General features: G+C 33.9%; 1 protein-coding gene across 1 annotated transcript; it reads left to right on the top strand.

Moving 5' to 3' along the window:
* Positions 1-1,764: 1,764 nt before the first annotated feature.
* On the top strand, positions 1,765-23,627 carry LOC138709469 (hemolymph lipopolysaccharide-binding protein-like). Its single transcript, XM_069840254.1, has 5 exons — positions 1,765-1,883; positions 4,933-5,129; positions 6,131-6,260; positions 8,420-8,701; positions 18,454-23,627. Exons 2-5 carry the CDS (start codon positions 4,938-4,940, stop codon positions 18,612-18,614), a joined length of 765 nt encoding a protein of 254 aa, XP_069696355.1. The 5' UTR covers positions 1,765-1,883; positions 4,933-4,937; the 3' UTR covers positions 18,615-23,627.
* Positions 23,628-24,439: the final 812 nt, after the last annotated feature.

Below are 24,439 nucleotides of genomic sequence, written 5' to 3'. Positions count from 1 at the left end.
TCTGTACTTTCGTATCTTAAAATGTTAAATTCCTCAATTTTGGGTACACTTTTCTCGAAAGTTATAAAAGATACAAATGTAGAAAAATAGGACATGTGTAACATATCTTTATGTATACAACCGGTTAATTATTATAAATTCCATTGAACGGTTGGCAAAAAAAAATCATTGATAAAATTTTTTGCATTGAGAATGATTGGAAACTATTTTTTATTTTTGCTGAAGATGGAAATAAACTTATTTTTTTTAACCTACTGTGTAAAATGCCATCACATTGATATTATATATTAATTTCAGCCTTCTGGGTATAATACTTTCAGAGAAAAGTGCACCAATGTCAAAAAATAAGAAAGTGCAGAAAAATGGCGTCGAAGTTTCCATATCTTACAATGTTAAATTCCTCAATTTTGGGAGAATTTTTCTCAGGAGTGATAAAAGATATAAATGTAGAAAAAATAGGGAATATGTAACGTACTTTTATGTATACAACCGGCTAAATAAATTTAAAATTACACTGAGTGGTTGGCAAGAAAAAAATGTTTCATTGATTACATTTTTTGCATGAAGATTTACTACAATATTTTTGCTGATAATAGGGCTAAAAGCTGAAAATTACAAGAAATAAAATCATATTATCATTTTACACATAATAAACTATTGAAAAACGATCAAAAAACAGAATTTATTTTTTTTGTCAAAATTCGGTGTACAGACTCTCCTAACACATTTATGTCCATAACTTTTTTTTTTTTTATTTTCATATTTTCATAATTTTCGCACCGCCACATGAAACTGAAATGGAAGTTAATTATTGTGCTGCAGGCTCCTTTGATTCTTCTAGTATACACAGCAATGAAATAAAAGTTAATTTTGTAATTAATTTATTTCCATTTTTCAGAACAATAATTAATGGAGAATGTTGCGAAAACGCAACACTAGGCAGATATGGGGCAAAGGGTCGTTGCCCTTGGTGATACAGTAGATTTCCATGTTAACTACTAGATTCTAGGTTTGCAGGCTCAAACTAGAGGTGGAGTGTGACAGCGTTTTGCCGTCACAGTTCCGAACTGTGACAGCTCCAGAAAAACCGCTGTGACAGATAATAGCGATTTTGTCACAGTGTGATTTTTATGCTTGGATGATTCTTGGCGATTGTGAATGCTGTAACGCCTGGCATTCACAGAGTCATTCATTAAAGATGATGACAGGCAATTCATGCCACTTTCCAATGATAATGTCATCATCAGTCGTAATGTAAAAGTTTCTTGTTGTTGCAAGTCCCTGATTGTCTGGGTCATTTCACAAAATTAAGGAATATAGGCTAACCGTTCTTTGCAACTGTATATCGAAACAAATCCAGAATGAATCCGAACATTACAATCACAGGCGTAGTACAGCCCGTAATGTACCGAACAGAAATCTTGGCTCAGTCGGCTAAGGCGCTTGTCTGCCGATCAGGAGTTGAGACAACAAAAATGGCACAGTGTCCTATTCCTTCCCATTCATGCTAGTTAATATGAAAACGTATTGTATCGTAAATTTTTTGTATTTTGTCGTAACATTTCAGTTTCTTAAAACTTATTTTTAAGTAAAAGGCTGACAAATACTTTATCATTTAACACAAATCTTAAGATGTGTGCAACTTTTACCAGTTACAGAGTATTCGTTCCTTTGTCTGAAGTTGTTTTCTTTTCGTTTATTTTGCACAATGTCAGTCTCTGGGTTGAAGATCGACGTCTTTCGAGAGATTATATCTTAATTCAACAATATTATCTCGGAAATTAGTTTGCAGCCAAGTTCAAGGAGAAGCAGACTCCCATTCAAGTAGAAACAGGACTTGACCAAACGGCATTTGCTGGAGCGACACGAAGAAGAACCTTGCGGTAAGATTACTTGTCCTATCTCCCCATACGTCAGTTTTCAATCAACTTCCACCACCACCACCACCACCACCAATACTTTATTTTAAATGGATTCTTTCTTTATTTTTAAAATCACTGATTAAATATCGATACTTGACAAAAATTGTATTTGAACGTATAAGATGCTCAGTAATGAATAACTTACTTTAAACGTATTATTGACCATTAACCTATAATTTCTCATTCTTAAACTATGAAAACGAAATTGCTTTCACATTGCACAATTAAAACGTATTTATATCCACTATTCCTCATTTAACGCTTCCTTCTTTAGTCTTTTTTTTTTCTACAATAGTACGTAAAGTAGACTTTGAAAAAGTATGTAAAAATAACGCACTGCTATTCAGTTTACGCACTGCCAAAGAAAATGCAGCAGTCAGTGTACAAACTTCATTCAATAAGAAATTAATGTATTACCTCTATCTTTCATGACGTAAATATTACACGTGTCACAAATAAGTAACAAATCTAACATTCATATTTACATTTTAGCCCTATAATTTCGAAGTTAAATGTGTAATACTTATTGCAATAAGATGTAGCATTCAACTTTTCTTAACCTCTTTGTTGATTATGGCCGGTTTAGACGGCCATGAAATAGTGATCTTGAATAAAACAGGCTGTAATTCAATGAATACTTTTTTCTTAATGGTTCTGAGTTTAGACGGCCATGAAATAGTGATCATGAATAAAACAGGCTGTAATTCAATGAATACTTTTTTCTTAATGGTTCTGAGTTTAGACGGCCATGACATCTTAGTATTATAACCAGGCTTCGATACTATGGACCCGATACAATAAGTTTACTGTGCATGCACTATAGGTTGTTGACTCGCTGCAGGTAGATAGAGATGTGTTGAGGTAACAACGTTGCTATTTAGAGTACAGTGCAGTAGAATGGGGAAACACACATATGTACATTCTGAAAGTAAATATACATTACACAATGATAATGTCAAAAGAATGTGAAAATCATTTATTCTCCTGACTTTTATAAGCATTTGTGTTTAATTATACACAGTGTTAATGGTGGAAATAAGCATGTAGCAATTAATTTTTTTTTTTTCATTTATCGTATTGGTCGTCTTTAGGAAGTGCAGTTACAGTACCGAAGTGCAATGTACTACAAGATATATTTTCAGTGTCTCAAACGTAAATCTTTTTCGGTTATCTGCCAAAGTTTGTACAGTAGAAATCTGTGCTCTACGTCGCATGACGTGATAGGAGCAAAACGAAAAAACCTAACATCATTGCTGTCTCTAAGAGACAGTCCTTTAATCTCGGGTGACTCTATGTCCACTAATTTGCTGTTGATGTTACACAATGTTCCATATCCGTTATCTATACTAATAATAAATCAGTAGCCGAAATTTTTCTGGTAATTTTCGATTTTCCAAAAATAATTAGTCCTAACATATATAATTAATCACCCTGAAACCGAAAATCGCTTTTTTGAAATTTTTGTTTGTATGTCTGTCTGTCTGTCTGTCTGTATGTTTGTTACCTTTTCACGCGATAATGGCTGAACGATTTCGATGAAAATTGGAATATGAATTAAGTTCGTTGTAACTTAGATTTTAGGCTATATGGCATTCAAAATACATTATTTAAAAGGGGGATTATAAGGGGGTCTGAATTAAATAAATGGAAATATGTCGCATATTATTGATTTTTGTGAAAAATGTTACAAAACAAAAGTTTCTTTAAAAATGATTTGCGATAAGTTTTATTCCTTGAAACATTTTGATAGGACTGATATTTAATGAGATAAATGAGTTTTAAAATTAAAATAACTGCCATCTAAGGCCGTGTAATGAATTAAAAAACAAATGACTTCGTCTATAAGGGGCCTTGGACAGCAACAATAGAAAGCTATGAAAGATAGCCTACAGAGAATGTTTCTGTGTTTGTATGAAGTAATATCGGAAGCTAAATTAACCGATTTGTATAATTAATTTTTACTTCACCATTGGAAAGTGTAGTTTCTCTAGCTGGACATAATGCTATAATGTTATTACAGTAACTTCTGATATAATATAATATAATATAATATAATATAATATAATATAATATAATATAATATAATATAATATAATATAATATAATATAATATAATATAACGAAGTTATTTGAAGGGTTCAGAACCATAGTGGGCCAAGCGCCATTTACTGAATAAGTAGAAAACAAGGGTTAAAATTAAGTTATTACCATAATTCAGTGGAAACCTATAACAAGTAAAATAAAATATACACATTAAATCTAAATGATGTCAATCTTCATTAAACTATGGTTGCATGTAATAAAAATTAAGAAACATGTTAAAGGAATTGTCATTGCTCCAAATGAGTGTCTCTGGACCAAAATGACCGCATTTTAATTATTTGGATGCAATTTAAATTAAGTAACATATTAAACTATTTATCCTTCTACCAAACATGAATGTTCCCTGGATCAAACGTCCTATTTTAATTATGTAATTACTTTATATTTATTTCTAACGGGTGCAGCGGAGCGCACGGGTACGGCTAGTTTTTACATAAAATTGATTTCCACTTCTGTTTTACACGTTCAGTAACCGGTGTACTTGATGTCTCATTAATTCTCTGCATCATTTTCTAAATTAATTTGAGGGCTTCCGGCATCTCTTGCTCTGACTTATCTAACCGTGTAATAGTTTCAGACACAGTTTGTATGAAAACCAAATTATTCGTCAGAACCTTCAAATCCAGAGCGTTTTCCTTTGCGTATTTGTTGGCATCCATTCTACAGTACCCCAACCCACTGTACGCTTTATCACTAGACTATACTCAGTACGCCGTTATGCGGATTTCCCACTGAACTGCTCTATTGGGTCCGAAGTCTCGAAGCCTGATTATAACCTTTCGAAATTTAAATATTTGTTTAATGTAGATCTGTGCTATTGTAGAAAAAACATTGTATGATGCACATTCGTAAAGTTGGATTGTTTTTTATTATAGCATTTGTTACGGATATTTTTCGATACTTTCAGTCATTATGGTGAACGTTAAAACATTGCTGTCTCTGTCAGTGCTGCTGATGGCCAACTTGTCCCTGTGTGAGTTACCTATTCCCATGCTACAAAGGTCCGTGCGTTCAGCCCCTGACGAGTGTTCTATAGCTGATCCGAGTGATTTCAAGTTTTCGATCACGAGCAATAGGAACAAGACTGGCCACTGGACGGCGCAGGTGAGTCTAGAATTTAAAAACGGACATCAAGGTTGGAACTAGAAAGGCTGATGTTACGAAAATAAGTGAATGATAAATAATTGAAGAACACATCAACTGTTTGACTCAAATTCCCTCTGTAAGGAGCTACAGCGTTGGAATTTTGTCCTGGTTGGGTCCTTCCATTCCAGTGAAATGGTGACTTCATAGTGTTGAAGTTTCTAAAAGTAAACTTAATAGACGGGGCCCACAATCACGACTTGGCAAGTAAACTGCAAACTTATTATAATTACTGTTAAAACGACAGACAACTGAAGTTTTTTTTGTGCTATTTTGGTCAAATGTCAGTTGAGTGAAAATGCGTCATTATTAGTAAAGGACAGGGATGATATTTCATATCGATATAATATAATGAAATAAAATATTTTACGTCAACTTACACCATATTGATACAGTTTATAGATATACAGTTTTCTTCTGTTTCTCTATTTCAACTAATCATTTCAGAAAAATATGTCCTCTTGCTCACAATAACAAGATGAAATGCCATAATTGTGTTGGTAAAATTCATGTGCAAAATACCTGAACGTCCAAATTTCTTCGGAATATGTATTATATATCTTTCCTGGTTAACATCTTTCAGCCTGTTATGGACCATCTTCAAAACTGATTGGTGTTGGTCTTGGCGCATTTTGTTTGTGCTCCCTGTGGGGGTGTGTTTGTGTAGTGTAATGTGGAGTCAAAGAGTGTATGTGTTCTGAAATTGAATCGTGTGTTGAAAATTTAATTTGGATGTGTTTTTGTGTGTCTATAAATTTCGTATTGTTCTAGTGTGTTTAAGTTTCTGGCTTTTTGGTTGAATATGGAGAATTTCCATGTCTGTGTTTATGCCTCTGTAGGTGTGGTTAGCGTTTGTGATGTGTTCTGTAGTTTTGTTATGACTGTGATGTGTTCTTTGTAACGTGTGTGAAAAGATATGCCTGTCTTCCTTGTTAATGCGTCCGCTGAATTTCTGTCATTAGGTGAGAATGGAGCACGGAGAAGAGGCGGATCATGATCAACATGAGAGGGGACTATGGCAAGTGGATCTGGAGCAGATCACTACCAAATGTGCAGGCGTTAAGTCTGTCCAGATTGTTGCTACAATCACAGGTGAGATAAGCACTATTAAGTTGAATAGACCTACATTATTTACTTGCATTGAGAAGACTTTAAGGCCCGGTTGTAGAAATGCAAATCAAATCTGTCCCTGATCGTCAATCAGTTTATTTATTTATTTACTTAGTTATTTATTTATTTATTTACTTAGTTGCTTATTTATTTATTTATTTATTTATTTATTTATTTATTTATTTATTTATTCATTCACTCTTTTATTCAATTATTTATTTATTCATTCACTCATTTATTAACTTATTTATTTATTTACTAGCCGTACCCGTGCGCTCCGCTGTACCCGTTAGAAATAAATATAAAGTAATTACATAATTAAAAATAGGACATTTGATCCAGGGAACATTCGTGTTTGATAGAAGGATAACTAGTTTATTATGTTACTTAATTTAAATTGTATTAAAAAAAATTAAAATGCGATCATTTTGATCCAGAGACCACTCATTTGGTGCAATGACAATTATTTTAGGAAATAAAGGAAACGAATACCTATCACGTTTTCTGTGCATAAGAAGCTATTTTAATCTTACCTGTCTTCGTTTCACTCGGAAGTTACTGTAATAACATTATAGGCCTTGCATTATGTGCATCTAGAGAAACTACACTTTCCAATGGTGAATTAATAATTAACTATACAAATCGGTTAATTTAGCTTCCGATATTACTTCATACAAACACAGAAACATTCTCTGTAGGCTATGTTTCATTGCTTTCGGTTGTTGTTGTCCAAGACCCCTTATAGACGAAGTCATTTGTTTTTTATGTCATTATACCGCTTTAGATGGCGTTGTTATTGTAATTTTTAAACTCATTTATCTCATTAAATATCAGTCCTATCAAACTTTGCATAGAATAAAAGTTATCGGAAATTATTTTTAAAGAAACTTTTGTTATGTAACATTTTTCACGAAAATTAATAATGAGGGAGATATTTCGATTTATTTAATTCAAGTCCCCTTATAATGCCCCTTTTAAATAAAATATTTTGAATGCCATATAGCCTAAATTCTAAGTTACAACGAACTTAATTTGTATTCCAATTTTTATATAAATCGGTTCAGCCATTATCGCGTGAAAAGGTAACAGACATCCAGACAGACAGATAGACGTACAAACAAAAATTTCAAAAAAGCGATTTTCGGTTTCAGGGTGGTTAATTATATATGTTAGGACCAATTATTTTTGGAAAATCGAAAATTACCAGAAAAATTTCGGCTACAGATTTATTATTAGTATAGATTTATTTATTCATTCACTCATTTATTAACTTATTTATTTATTTATTCATTCACTCATTTATTCAATTATTTATTTATTTATTTATCAACTTATCTACTTATTTACTTATCTGCTTATTTACTGACTTACTCAGTTATTTATTTATTCATTTATTCATTGATTCATGCATTGATTCATTGATTGATTGATTCATTCATTGATTCATTCATTCATTGATTCATTCATTCATTGATTCATTCATTCATTGATTCATTCATTCATTTATTTATTTATTTATTTATTTATTTATTTATTTATTTATTTATTTAAGTAAATCGAGCACAAATTCAAAAGCATACAACAAAAATATTTCTAGGCAGTATCGTAAGAGCCAGACTCTTGTGCGGTGTGGTCTTAGCCAATCATATATCATAAAATTTAGAAAGACAGTTTACTAAACACACTAATAAAATTAACTTAATTCAGATCAACAGTTGATATCTGATTTAATTGATTGTTCATTGCGTTGCACGAAAGCGAATCTCCAATCAACAATATTTTAAGATTTTTAAAGGCATACTTGCAGGCATATTTAGTAAGATTTTAGGGCATGAACTTCCTGGCCCTAGTCATAAGCGAACAGTATCAGAAAACGGTTTTCTTCGCAGATATAGTTAAACCACGTAAGAAAAGCATATTGGCTGTAGCTCTAATAAAACTACGGGTGATTTTGTATGTCTGTCTACAATCCATTTAAAGACACACTGCCCTTTAAAGCATACCAACCACTAGACAACCGATGGCGACAATGGTCACTTCAATAAAGCTTTGAGAATGAAGGACATAACTTCAATACAAACTGTAATTTATTTCGAACTGCTATAACAAAAGTTATATTAATAAACTTCTATTTGTTTCAGCACCTCCTGCCACTGCTACTCCCCCTATTCCTGCAGGGTACGAGTTTACTCCTGGTTTAGGACATTACAAGTTTCATAAGACTCCGAAGACTTGGGACGAAGCAAGAAAAATATGTGAACAGGAGGGAGGCCATCTAGCCATAATAAATTCTGAGGACGAGTCTAAAGTTCTTCAAAATCTCTTCAGCAAAGTGGCCAAAATAGAGGGTGCAGGACACAACGATTTCGCTTTCATCGGCATCCATGACAGATTTGTGGAAGGAGAATTCATGACGATATTTGGTAAGGGCATAAATTTGTGAGTTACAGTCTAAAGGCATTTCTGCCATACTTTCTCAAATAATATTACTGTTTGGAATGAATATAATATAGTGATGAATGTCCCAACTCGGTAATTTCATTTTTTTTTTTTCATTTTTTTCCAATCAATCTTAGCTCACGTCATGGCGGATTAGATGTGTTCCAGTTCTTAATCCGCCATCACTCTCTATACAAACATTACAAGAACTACTACATATTGAACTATAAGTATCCTCCGTACACAATAATAATAATAATAATAATAATAATAATAATAATAATAATAATAATAATAATAATAATATTAATAATAAACAAAAAACTAATAATAAGTATAGCTCTTGTATTTAAAACTCTTACTTTAACTTTTTCATTTCTATACTCAATCTCTTAAAAATTATTCTGTTAACTTCACTGACTACTTTCCGTAGTTTCCTGTCGTGTCCGACTACTCAGCATTTAAAATTCCATATCCGTTAGAGCTTTGACTTTCTCTTCCCATCTAATTTTAACTCTAAAAAGAAATTTTCCTAATTTATGCAGATTGCTGGCGTTTAGGTGACCATTCATTTTTTATAAGCTACTATAGCGTTTATTTGTAGAAATCTTTTATCCACCCAACCGTTTCTCAAATCATTCGTTGCCTGACACTTTAACGCCATATGCATTGCGTCTTCCGCTAGTCCACACAAAGGACCTTTATCCTTCTCTACGTTCCCTCTCTTATTCTTGAGTCTCCAGATACCTAATCTCCACCATGCCATTCCTGTTCTCTCTTCCCTTGAATGTAGTCTAACATATTCTTCCTGTTCCCAAAACTGCTCCACCTCCCTATAGTATTTCAGTGATCCTAAGTTTTTAATATTACTAAAAATCTCTTGTCTCGAAATTTCGTTTGCCCTCTCTTCCAATAGTTTTCGTGTTTATAGCAGAGAACTGCACAGCGGCCCAGTCCATGGGCTGCTTCCCCATTCTACAACACTGGGCTCCACAGTGTCGCACGGAACAAACTCGTGACGACACCGCACTGGCCGGGCGTGCTGCTTTCGAATCGGTTCTGTGCGGTGGGCTGATATGAAGACATCGAATCCGAGTCCCATCTATTATCAGCTTATTAATTGAGCTTTCGCGGGCTTCTGCTTGCCTATGCACATTTATGCCTACGACATACAAATCTATCTACATACTCGACCTAACTACACAAATGACGCTATAACTAAAGTTAATGATGACTTGAATTCAATATCCATTTGGTTGAAAACGTATAGACTTAATTTAAATGCAAGCAAATCGCAGGCTATCTTAATAGAACATCAAAGATCGAAGTGTGTGAAACAAAATTTGCCACCGATATTGTAAATAATACTACTATTCCATACAGCTCGACTGTGAAGAATCTTGGCATTTATGTGAATTGTCACCTGGAATGGAATATACAAGTGAATCACACTTCTAAAAAACATTTTCTATTATTCACACATTAAAGCGACTGAAGCACTTTCTTCCTGATAAATTAAAATTAATCCTTGCACAAACACTCGTGATGCCACACTTCGACTACTGCGATATTATATTAAGTAACCTAAATGCAAATTTAAGCAGCAGGCTACAACGTGTGCATAATGCGTGTGTCCGTTATATTTGTAATATTCGTAAGTATGATCATGTTTCCCCGTCTTTCCAAACTTTGTCTTGGCTAAGGCTAAGCAATCGACGAGCCCTGCATTGTCTTATTTCAAATTCTGCGCACCGCTACCCCAATCTATTTGGCTTCTTGTTTTCAAAATTTATCGTCGACCTGGTTAACGAGTTGGTATAGCGCTGGACTTCTATGCCCAAGGTTGCGGGTTCGATCCCAGGCCAGGTCGATGGCATTTAAGTGTGCTTAAATGCGAAGGCTCATGTCAGTAGATTTACTGGCATGTAAAAGAACTCCTGCGGGAAAAAATTCCGGCACATCCGGCGACGCTGATATAACCTCTGCAGTTGCGAACGTCGTTAAATAAACATAACATTAACATCAAAATTTATCCGCATATCATCAGCAAAGTACCAGGTCTCACCATAACAATTTACTCATTATACCCTACCACAAGACATGTTCATATTCTTCATCCTATACAGTTACAGTTGCTAGAAATTGGATCTCGCTTCCGAGTGATATAAGGGGTTGTTGGACAATAACTTCATTTAGGTCAAAATTACATAAATTCTTACTTAACAGATTAATGTAATATTTGTTACTTATAATGAAACTAATATCTCTCCATTCTCATTATTATCATTAATTTCTCTCAATAGAATACAAAACCTCTAATGGTAAAATTTCATTACATTAATATTCTCATTATATAAATATATTTTAGATTTATACTTTTTCTCCCTGTAACATAGTTCTAGTAAACTTATATTAAATTAACTCTCATCATTTTACTAGCTATCTCAACTTAATTACAATTGATTGAATTAAATTAGCTCATAAATTAAGTTATTACTTTATCTTATCCCCTTCAGGCCTGGTGTACATTATAGTGTGCATTGTTTTTTTTTCTTTTTTGGAATGTCTTCCATACTTTTAAATATTTTGAAAAATTCAATGTGATAGAAATGAAGAATATTATTTTTGAAACATTTCTATACCTGAATTAAAAATAAAATTTAAAATTTTGGGGCCACAGGGGTCTAAATTGTTCCCAAATTTTGACTTTCTGTGAAGATTTGATTTGGGAATTTTGGATCCCCAGAATGATTATGTGACCTGTTTTTTTTTCTATTTTTTTAAAATATAAATTCAGGTCTGAAGGGGTTATAGGCTTATCTAAATTTAAATAAACATTACTAGTCGTTAAAATTTAACTGAAGAATATTGCTGGAGAATCTTTTAAGTGTAGTGTAAATATTCGTAATTTAAATATGTATTGTGTTGTATTGATTAAGGCTGGTTGAGTGGAAGAGAAGGCCTAAAGGCCTTAACTCTGCCAGCGAAAATAAGACATTCTATTCTATTCATTCTACGGGTATTCTATTCTATTCTATTCTATGCGGTTCGATCATCGATCATCTACTGTTTCAAACGTTTTTGTTTTAGATTGTGATTTTTGTTTTTAAAGATGAGCTCAAATAATAGTGCATCGCAAAGAAAATACAGTCTCTCTAGAGAAAAGTAGTGAAGGAGAAAATCGTACTAGAAAGTTTAAAACAACTGAGCAGGACGGAAATTAAAAAGTACCACTGGGTCAGTTTTTAAATCTGTGTTTGACAGCAGTGGAAAATAATTTAATTTTTGTGTGTTGATCGGTATGCTGGAAACTGTATGCTTATGCCAGACTCCAGCCCGCGGGCTGCCTCGTTACTAGGCCTAGATGCACTGGCTTCACAGCCTCGAACGAAACAAGCCCGTCACTGCACCGCGCGTAACGTATATGTGCCGTAGACTGGTATCAAAGCATCGAACCCAAGTCTCGTCTGTAATCAGTCACTTATTTGCGTTCGAGCGGGCTTGTTCTTATGTACGCTGTTCAATCAACACCAAATTACTATTTAAAACATTTTTGTTTAGCTTTTTATTTGTTGTTTTTATAATGAATTCAAGTAGTGGTGTATCGAAAAGAAAAGACAGTCTCTCTAGAAAAAAAGAAGTGAAAGAGAAACTCGTTGCCGGAGAGTTCAAAACAGCAGAGTCAGATGTAAATTTAAAAAGTGCCATTTGGATTGTTTTTAAACATGTGATCGACAGTACTGGAAATACAGTCAATTTTGTTCGTTGCTCAATATGCGGGGAACTATAAGGTATTCGGCATAAGTAAAATGTCGATTTTTTTTTTTACATTATTTACTTTTCCTGAGATTAGAAGTTATTTTTCACATCATTATTGAAGAGCATAAATAGTGTTAAAAGTTTATACAGCTCCCGTACCACATTTTCAGTGAATATTACAATAGACGTGAATCGGTAAAGACGACAGGAAATACAACACAAAGGTATTTAGTGGGCCTCTGATCCGCCAAACGTCACCCAGCGGACTGCTTGAGGAACGGTTTTGTGCGGTGGGCTTGCATGATGGCTCGAGCTCAAGTTTCCGCTTCTATCAGTTACTTATGAATTTAGTTTGCGCGGGCTTGTGCGGTTCGATCAACGGTCAACTACTGTTTCAAACGTTTTCGTTTTTGATTTCTGTTTTTCAAGATGAGTCCAATTATGGTAGGCCTACATGCAAAGAAAATATTATCTCTGTGAGGCTACTATTACACTATCAAAGTTCTTTGACAAAGAATATGATACAATATTTTATCTACGATCTTTGATAAAAGATAGGATTTGTTATATATTACACTACATAAAATCTTTTATAAAAGATTTTAGGAACAAAAGCTCTCCCAACACTTGTGCCACAACAGTGATTACTGATTACATGTTCCGAGGATTTGTTGATACTAATATGTACGCGTTAAGTTTAAAAATTTAAATTATGGTTTATTTTACGACACCCGCAAGTGTATATCAACGTCGCCGGTGTGCCGGAGGTTTGTCCCGCAGGAGTTCTTTTACATGCCAGTAAATCTACTGACATGAGCCTGTCGCATTTAAACACACTTAAATGCCATCGACCTGGGCTGGGATCGAGCAACCTCGAGCACTGAAGGCCAGTGCTATACCGACTACACTACCGAGGCCGACCGTTAAGTTTATAACACCATGAATGAAGAACAGTATTATGCTTGTTTAGCTACAATTAGTTCAATTATTACAATATGCATGTTATTGAAAAAGAAACGCCTGTGAGTTAAACCCCTGGTCACAATACAAATATGTGATCTGGGCTGAAACCATGGATTGCAAAACGTTATAAGAGATATATACATCAGAACTTATTGAAACAGTTACTACGCGAGGACTTGAAAAGTTATACAAATTATTACAAAATATTATTATAGAATATTAATATTATGCTATACAAATTATTTATTTACATTTTATTTCCTTCATACTCCGATATCAGAATTTTTGTGGTGGCAACAGTCCAGTTATATTTGCATTCCGTCATATTTATTTCAAGATATAGAAATCTTTTATCAAAGATAACAAGCTGCACTAACACTTTATAAAAGATCTTTTATCAAAGAAACTTTTATAAAAGAAAACCCATTACACTGTCATATATTTTATTATATATACATATATATAATAAAAGATCTTTATCAAAGAACTTTGATAGTTGTAATAGCAGCCCGGAAAACCTTCATCACAGACACCGGCTGTGAAAGCATACATTTAAAAAACAGTCTCTCTAGAGAAGTAGTATTAAAGGAGAAAATCGCTGCTAGAGAGTCAAAACAACAGAGTCGGTTGGAAATTTTAAAAAGTGCCATAGAGACAGTTTTTAAATCTCTGTTCGACAGCAGGGATAATAATTTAATTTTGTAATGTGTCCGGTATGCTGGTAACTGTATGCTCATGCAACATGCCAAGCCAAAACACAACCAATGCGCGTAAGCAGGAAAGGAGTATACCTTATTTTATTTCAAGGAGTGCAGTTCGGTGGCTCCTTTGAACACCCACTTACAGATGTATGACTTCCTACACAAACAACTCTGACAATTCCATCTTGTCCCCTCGACCCAACATTGCACAGTTGCCACAATCCTGATGACCTTCGAAATTATGCAGTAAAACTGACGGGATTCTTGGAATTCGGAAAAGATGCGGCAACTCTGCCTCCACGTGGATTTGACGGGCACCTGTCAATTCTTCTGAACGAGGGTTGTGATTGGTTACTAACAAGAGAAGACAAGATTTCCGTCATAGTAAGGAAGACATTTATTTATGACAACCAATTAGTAGGGGGCAGTAGAAGGTCTGTCGGCAAAGTCCTTTCTATGAAACTGCACTCCATGAAAAAAAATAGAGTATAGAATGCAATCAACTGGTGCAGGCTGAGCAGTGCGGCGGGCTACGCCGCAGAGTGATGGGCTATAGTAAGCGGCCGCGTCAAGCAGTGTTGGTCTTGGGTGGGCTGGGCTGCTAGTGCATTAGGACTCGCAGTGCTGAGCTGTGGGCCATTCTGCACGACTCTGGTTTATAGACCCTAGTTCTCTCCATAGCCAATTTAGACCTAATCTGTTTATTTCTCGTTCCAGCTCTTTCAGCCAATTCAATTTCCAATTAGCGGCTTCCATACAAAAGATACATATTTTCATAATTACTGAATCATTCCTAAACAGAATATTACCTAAATATTTGATTTTTCTTTCAAGAATAATTCCCAGACTCGAATAGATTCCCATCTCTAGTAACGCTGCCAGGTTAGAAGCATTCTCCGGTATTCCTAGACATTTTTTTACACATTTTGGCTCTTACCTTATCGCTGTCAACTCGATAATTGTCTTTGTGACAACAACAAGAACAATATTGACGCAGATCACTTCTGAGAAAAATGTATGACGATACCTTAAAATTGTTCACTTGATATCACTGTTCGCAATATAAAATACAGCATACTACTTCCACTGCTTAAAATTGTTAAGTAAAAGTAAAATTCTATTTAGATACTCATCATTGGAGCAGGAATGTAGGTAGGACTATATAATATTTTTTGGATCTCGATACTGCAAGAATATGTGACGTCTCTCTTTACCCTGAATAAACGCGACTGTCAATTTTATAGGAGGCAGAATGGATATCGAAGCTGTTCTAGAAAGTATCGAGTGTTGAAAAAATTCTACACTCTAGACTGAACCTGCTTTCTTCTAGTACCTAATCTCTTACTCCATTTACAGACCTAACTGTAAAAAAAAGTTGGATTAAATTTAATACACAAACATAAACATTAACGATTTACTTACTTACAAACGGTCTTAGTAATAAAAACTCTTATACAGACGTTTAACTGTTTCATACTTACACAACGAATAGCTCGTTTATAAGTCGTGTGTAAATTTCTTACTAATAATCACTACATACGTCGGTGTAATAGTACAACTGTTACACAGCTATGTCACAGTTTCGTCATTACTTAATTTATGTATTTATTTATTTGTTTTATTTATTTTGCTAATAATTGTAACATAAAAATATAATATAAACAGATAAAACTTTAGCTCACCCCTGAAAGAGTAGAACTCATGCTCAGGGGCGGATTCCTGAATTGAAATTATGAAGTATATAATACAAGTTGTCCTATATATACTACACAATAAGAATATATAAATTTGAATTTACTATTTTTCATTATTTATAAAATCCATACGTAATTTTTTTAAAATTTAATACTAGAAACAACAACAACTATTAGAATTAACAAGATTAGGATATTTAAATATCAAATTCTTATATATTCTTGTGTTTAAATTACTACTATGATTAAATACTGTAGCAGTGTTGTATTTTAGTACAAACAATCTTAAAGAGTTCATACCTTTTGTTTCATTAGGCCTACATAAAAGTAATTGAATAAATGAGGTGCAATAGTGTGCGCTAGTGTGCTGCGCTAAGTATCGATAGTACAATTGGCCCTGATCAATTTCCACGCTATATTTTAGTCAGGGTACAGCTACAGCAATATTATTCTAATTATTCTGTGCTCTTTGGTTTGTTATTCTGTGATTACTATGCAACCATTATCATAAAATGACAATCGATATGGACAGCTGTTAGACGAGCGGCCATTTTTTCTCTATGTATGTATGTATGTATGTATGTATGTATGTATGTATGTATGTATGTATGTATGTATGTATGTATGTATGTATGTATTCACTCTGCAAATGGATAAATACCCGGTGGCAGTGGTAACTAATTACACTCAATAATGACAATTAATAATAAATTACAATTAATAAAAAACACAATTAATAATAATAATAATAATAATAATAATAATAATAATAATAATAATAATAATAATAATAATAATAACTGCACTCATTGTATTCTTCACCTGACATAATTAGGAACATTAAATTCAGACGTTTGAGATAGGCAGGGCATGAAGCACGTAAGGGCGAATCCAGAAATGCATATAGAGTGTTAGTTGGGAAGCCGGAGGGAAAAAGACAGTTGGGAGGCCGGAGTGAAAATGACCTTTGGGGAGGCCGAGACGTAGATGGGAATATAATATTAAAATGGATTTGAGGGAGGTTGATATGATGATAGAGAATGGATTAATCTTGCTCAGGACAGGGACCAACGGCGGGCTTATGTGAGGGCGGCAACGAATCTCCGGGTTTCTTAAATGCTGGTAACGGTAATAATAATAATAATAATAATAATAATAATAATAATAATAATAATAATAATAATAATAATACGTACAACGCTTAAACAAGGGCTTTCGTGTATGTAACTACGAGCGCTATATAACAATTCCCATGTATAGTTACAGGCTGTTTATACATCCATATTATCCAGTTGTACCACTTCTTTGTTTGCATAAATTTGAGTTTTTAATCTCCTATTATTTGTAATAAATAAACTAGTTCTGTTTTCATCAAGAATAGCAATGGGTTTGTATTGTTTTATATACGAGCCGCCACTGAGCAGTAGAGTTTGAGACAATACAGCGCACGAGGTGAATGAGGTAAGTAGGTTAGCTGCGATCACTATGGAACGGCTAAATGTACAGGGACATCACTTTATTTTTACCAACATTTTTAACATTAACCTGGCTATACTCGGAAAAACTGTTGCCCCCTTCCATTACAGGAGTTTGATGTTACTAGTGCAATATGTAAACAAATCATTTTACTAGGTATAGGAGGAGAGAAAAGTAGTATATCCATTTATGTTGTAGGGAAATACGATATTACGATTTTCAGTTTGATCATCACTTTTACGGAATTTATCAAAATACAGTAGAGTAGTAACATTTTTTTTTAACTCAACTTTTCAGGCGGCTATGTTCGTTACGTAATGTCTACTTTATTTAGCATATTAATTATTGATGTTATCATACAATATAGAGAGTGCATTTAAATTGAGGGGCTCATAGGTAAAGGGCTGTAAGTGCACTTAAGTTACTTTTGAGAAAATGGGTTTTAAATATTTAAGCTTTCGTAAAATGGGTGAAATTTTTTATTTAAATTTTAATGTGTGATGCGATTAAAATATCCCTTTGCCACTAAAATTTTAGATACTTTTGCTTACACTGGATGCACTTAACTCATGTTATTACAAATGTCACTAGCATTCCTTTGCTTCTAGCCACCTCAATTCAAAAAAAGCTAATCTGAATTTTTAAACACGTTGCTGAAAATGGTTGCCGTTCATTACAATGCAGGCTTCAATTCAGTACGCATATTATTAAAAACATTTTGAAGCATATTCTCTGAAATTGAATTTATCGTTTCTTGAATATAATTTTTTAGTACGGTATTATTAATATAGGTTCTTTCTTCTATAGAAAACGCAACCATATTTATGAAACACACTATACACTGCAGTGTTTACTTCACTGCTTGAAGACTTCGAATGCAACAGCGAAGTTTGTGTGTCTGACGGGAGCAAGGACATTAGTGAAGGGGTGAGAGTGAAGTACATTCAGAAATGCAGGTACAATAAAAATGCAAGTAAAAATAAAATGATGTCCCTGTATAAAAATGTCTACTACTGCCGTTGAAGGGTATATGCAGGAGATTTACCTCGAAGAAGTAACGCGTTAGCCTGCTTAACAACTTCTACCTTCTGTTTATTTACTATTTAAGACTAACTACTGACATTGGATTATTGGTTTGGACAGGAAAGCCTCTAGCAAGCACGGGGTTTACTCGGTGGACCAATGCAGCTCAACCCGACAATTCTGGAGGACAGGAGAACTGCGGTTCAGTGCATCGGGATGGCAGCTTGAACGACATTACATGTTCGTGGAAACTGACCTTCTTCTGCGAAATGGAGCTCTGACGACAGACGAATCATAATTTTCAGTCATCACTAGGGCCGTGACATCGGTATATTTGTATTAGTCTGAGGTGAACACACGACGTCCCGGACAGAATGTAGTCGATGTGTTTCAAGTACAGCAGCGGAAGCGAATTTGACACACGCCTAAGCAGGCACGTTCAGTGTTTTTATACGATTATTGCGTATTATAAAATGAAGACAATACAATTATTGTATAATAAGGGTTCATATCGGAAAGGTCTAAAATGCTGGTGAGGTTGAAAATAATTGTTGGAAATCATACTTAAATTGTTACAAATATGGTAAAACATAAGTGTGAAAAGATGTTTTTTTTTTTTTAATATTTAGAGTTCTGCATTACAGTTTTAGAATGCCGAAAACGTATATGGCGTACAATTTTGATTTCCCTATATTTAACTGTTACATGAATTTATTTATCTGTAGCCAAAATTTTTCTGGTAATTTTCGATTTTCCAAAAATAATTGGTGTTAACATGTATAATTAATCATCCTGAAACCGAAAATCGCTTTTTTGAAATTTTTGTCTGTCTGTCACCTTTTCAATGGCTGAACAGATTTCGATGAAAATTCGAATATAAATTAAGTTCGCTGTAACTTAGACTATAGGCTATATGACATTCAAAATACTTTATTTGAAAGGGTGTTATAAGGGGGCCTGAATTAAATAAATCGAAATATCTCGCTTATTATTGATTTTTTGTGAAAAAATGTTACATAACAAAAGTTTCTTTAAAAATGATTTCCGATAAGTTTTATTCCAGGCAAATTTTGATAGGACTGATATTTAAGCATATACAAGAGTTTTAAAATAACAATACATTTTCACCGTCCCCTCAGATTATAGCGTCGTTGTTCCGTAACTCCTATGTACAAAATATAAAATTTTTCAGTAGGAAGAAAAAACAGATTTATTCATTCTATAGTAGTGGTGCATAGGAGATCGTGAATTCTTACATTTTCGAAAGAAAGAAATATAATTACATATAGGAGATTGCATTATTTGCTGTATAACTATTTAAGGTATTTTATTAATATAGCAAAAATCTGAAAATCGATGTCACATAGGAGTTATTGCAGGGGCCTTGATGTTTATCAATATTAATATACAGAGAATATTTGTGTGTTTGTATGAAGTAATCTCAGAAGCTAATTTGAATAATTCCTTCACTATTTGAAATTTGTAGTTTCTCTAGATGAATGTATTACTACATATGAGGACTGATGAAAATAGATTTTTACGCACAGAAAACTTGATATTCTGTCGAAATATTGTATAACTTGATTATTGCAACTTTATTTGGTCCACATAAAATACTCTAATTTTATACACTTAAATTCTTTTTGTTCACAGAACATAATAGTTGAGAGTTTTGTCGTAAAGATGAGTACTTTTACTGGACCATACAGCCCATAATAAATAGGCCTAAGCATTTTACCATAGAACTCACTGGAGCTGAGTTATTTTAAAAGGTGTCACGAAATGGCGTTCCTGCGCTCATAATTTACCCATATTCGTTTCCTGTGTTTCTTAAAATAATATTTATGTAGGGTAACTCATTTTTTTTATTTGCATAAACAATGATATACAACCGAGCGAGTTGGCTCAGACGGTAGCATTCGGGAGGTCCCAGGTACAAACTCCGTGGCTGACCAATCTGACTGGGGTTTTTCATAATTTCTCTCAGTCATAAAGGCAAATGCCGGATTGGAAAGATACATGCCATGATTCATCACCGCCTCAATTACCAATACCAAAAACATTAATCAAAGTCTATAATCAGTTACATGAACACACGACATCTACAACACACAATATAAACAGGAACTCAACAAGAGTAAAAACGGCCTGCTGATATACCCACACATTCTAAACACGCGACATGACCACAGATGTTAAGGCGTGAATAAAATAAACTTAACAAAAAAAAATGCACAGTAAGGTTAACATAAAAATATCTTCGTACACAATCAACTCTTTTAATTTGGAGTGATTTATTAAAGGATACATTTAAGACTAATTTGTAAAAATGTCAAACGAATTATCCTTGCACCAAAAACGGATGTTCTCTGAACCAAATGATCATTATATTTTTATTATTTGCATGTAATACTTAATAAACATGTTAAAGGAATTATCATTGCACCAAATGAGTGCTCTCTGGACCAAAATGATGGAATTTTAATTATTTAAAAACAATTTAAATTAAGTAACATATTAAACTATTTATCCTTCTATCAAACACGAATGTTCCCTGGACCAGATGTCCTATTTTAATTATGTAATTATTTTATATTTATTTGTTACAAGTGCAGCGGAGCGCACGGGTACGACTAGTATGCAATAATCGTATTTAAAACGCGGAACGTGCTTTCTTAAGCGTGTGTCAAATTCGCTTCCGCTGCCTGTACTTCAAACACCGACTACATTCTGACCGGAGTCTTATACTCGTATTCACCTCAGACTAATACAAATATACCGATGTCACGCCCCTAGTCACGACAAAGATCCTCAAAGTGTGATAACCAAAGCTCGGAACTTGGGGACTTGTGTCTTTGAACGTGGCTAAGCGACCGGACTTCAATGTCAACAAACTCCCGCTTCCAGCACAGAGGTACTGTTAGGTCTGCTATAAAGGTGGTTCCTGGCCGGAACAACATATTGATAATATTATGGTAGGTTGAAACACGTAATTTTATAGCATATATATATATATATATATATATATATATATATATATATATATATATATATATATACATACATACATGCAAAATATATCAAATTCACAGTTCTGCTCTGTACATTTTATTACAGTGTGTGACTACATGCATTCGAAGATTTTCGAACCCATAACTTCTTCGTCTGTTAGTTAAACATGATTTGAAACGAAAGAAACTTATTTCCACGTCACATGAAGTGACGGGAGCAAACTTAAAATACCGGTACTGAATGTTTTCACTGTCACTGTTTCCTGTTCAATTTTCAGCAATTGCTAGCTGATCTCGTATCTGAGAAAGATAAGTATCCTAAATTTTTCTCGAAAATAGTTTTCAATTTCTCTGTCACTACTAGGGAAGGTTCCACTACGACTTGATCCATGGCTATGGACAAATTTTCCACCGATTTAAGAGACTGCAATGTCTTTCAAAGAATGCCCGTTTCCAGTCTCTAGTTTATGTGTGGCACAACTTACAAAATATAAACTCTCCATTCGAAGAAAATAATGTATCTCCTCAGAATTCCTCCACGAAATTCTGTACCTAAAATTTAAGAAATATATTTTCAAACTTCTATAATACCCATTCGAATAACACGTATTTTCTCATTCCTCTAACAGACCGTTTACCTGTAATTCTCTGAATGTCATTTGCTTCGACACGACACAGTGTCTTCGTTCGTCTTCTTGTCATTCGATGTGGCCACTTTCTTAGTACACACGACTGTCCCTGAGCTCTTGCAGGGTGAACTTTGTATACGTTGCACCTGTGACCTTACTCATGCGCACGACACACAAGTCCCCAAGTTCCGAACTTTGGTGATAACTTGAAGATCAGTCATGTTATGCTCAATAATTTAAATATATTTTTAAAATAAGCAATAGGTACTGCCTTCCCTCATCATTACAAGTGATATTAATAATAACACACGATTCAAAACTAGTTATTTGAATATACGTAATAATATAATACACTATACGTACTTTCTAACCTAATTCTACAGTCAAGAATGACCAGGAACAATATGTGAAGTTGGATTAAATTTTGAACTCACCATAATTGCAGTGAGTGGTGGTTAAAGATCGTTTTTACTCATCCTTAGTCCATCGTCTCAGTTCCTCTGTTAAATACGCATTAAAATTAAACTACACATCCACAAGTTTAACTAACATGACTCACTCAGACTGTGTACAATTGAACCACTCTACACACAGTTCACTGAAGCGCTCTTGGCTGGCTACACGTTAACCCATAATACACGCCAACGACATCTTCAGTTCTATAAGCGGCAAAGAACTCAATGTACGGCGGTTTGTCAAGTTTTCACTATTACTTTGCTATTATTCCGCTAAGAGCTCTCATTTTTTCCGTTCATTCACAGTAGTATGGGTCGTTTGCGTCCAGTAAAGGCAATGATCAGAAAATTATTTATGTATAGAAATAATAACTAGGGAGCGGATTTTTATGTGCTAAAAATGTAAATATATTTATTTTTTATGTGCTAAAAAGTACGAAAATATTTGCTAAAAATAAAAAAATATATATTTTTTTTAAGTATGACAAAATACCTTACTTAGCTTGAAAAAAAAAAATGTTACTAGGTACTCACCAATCACACTTGAGTGCTAGTAGTTGGCCGAGAATTTCAGTGAACAACAAAGGTCATCTCCCAATTCTCCATCACAAATGCATGCCGATTATCTCTGAACAACGACTTATACTGTGAAAACGATCTTTACACATCACAGGACGTCAGACGTGCACATTTAAAGAGAGGAACGACGCAAACACATTCACCGTCAATTTCACCTACAGGCACATCCTCCAATACTTGAGCAACTTTACACATTTTTTTATATCCACTGTTTTTCCCAAACACATTCTGGAATTTGTCCCTTAGTAATTGTCCTTCTGAACCTGATAGCGAGTCTAGTTTAATTTCCACGGCACGCACCTCCCTGTTTCAGGCAACAAGTTTTTGGATATTTCGAGTTTTTTTATGGTGTCACACAAAAAGCTTAGATTTGCTAATAGGAAAGCCAAATCGTTTTTTAAACAATCATCTTTCAGTATATCTTGAAGGATATCGATTGACGAAGCCCGATAACAGGGAATAACAACAAGACATATTGCCTTACTTGATGGACATGAGCGAGAGGCGGGAGATTTGTTTAAATTAAATAATGTTCATACCCGACCTATTATCTGTTGTGTTTCACAAACAAAGCGTGGAATGAAATCATCTTCAGCAACAATAAACATTCCTAATAATTATGTGTTGCAAGATCTCTACTCCTTGTCCATGTTAATTTATTCTCTAATAATAACACTGATATGCTGCCTAGCAGTTCTCAGAATTTGTGGCAATACTATTACGAAAATGGATCACGGATACACCACACAGCGCTTAGAAACATGAAGCAACCAAGAATTCTTAAAAAAGATGACGTACTTCTGAGTGATATGATTGATTTAGTTTTAAATTTTTAAAAGCTCTTGTAAAAAAAATTCCAAAATTATGTGTTTATAATAGATTTCCTGAAAATATGTATTTACATAATTTTTTTTTTGAAAAGATGTGTTTTTATGTGAAATAAAATTCGGGTTTTAAACTTGAAACTTCATGTTCGGAATTTTTAACTTTGTTAATTGTGTTTTATCACCAAAGCTCGGAACTTGGGGACGTGTGTCTTTAAACGTGGCTAAGCGACCGGACTTCAATGTCAACAAACTCCCGCTTCCAGCACAGAGGTACTGTAAGGTCTGCTATAAAGGTGGTTCCTGGCCGGAACAACATAATGATAATATTATGGTAGGTTGAAACACGTAATTTTATAGCATATATATATATATATATATATATATATATATATATATATATATATACATGCAAAATATATCAAATTTACAGTTCTGTTCTGTACATTTTATTACAGTGTATGACTACATGCATTCGAAGATTTTCGAACCCATAACTTCTTCGTCTGTTAGTTAAACATGATTTGAAACGAAAGAAACTTATTTCCAAGTCACATGAAGTGACGGGAGCAAACTTAAAATATCGGTACTGAATGTTTTCACTGTCA

This window comes from Periplaneta americana, chromosome 11 (genome assembly GCF_040183065.1).
Source record: "Periplaneta americana isolate PAMFEO1 chromosome 11, P.americana_PAMFEO1_priV1, whole genome shotgun sequence".
Taxonomy (NCBI): domain Eukaryota; kingdom Metazoa; phylum Arthropoda; class Insecta; order Blattodea; family Blattidae; genus Periplaneta; species Periplaneta americana.
The sequence above is the reverse complement of the archived record's forward strand: the minus strand, read 5'-3'. Positions and strand labels throughout refer to the sequence as shown.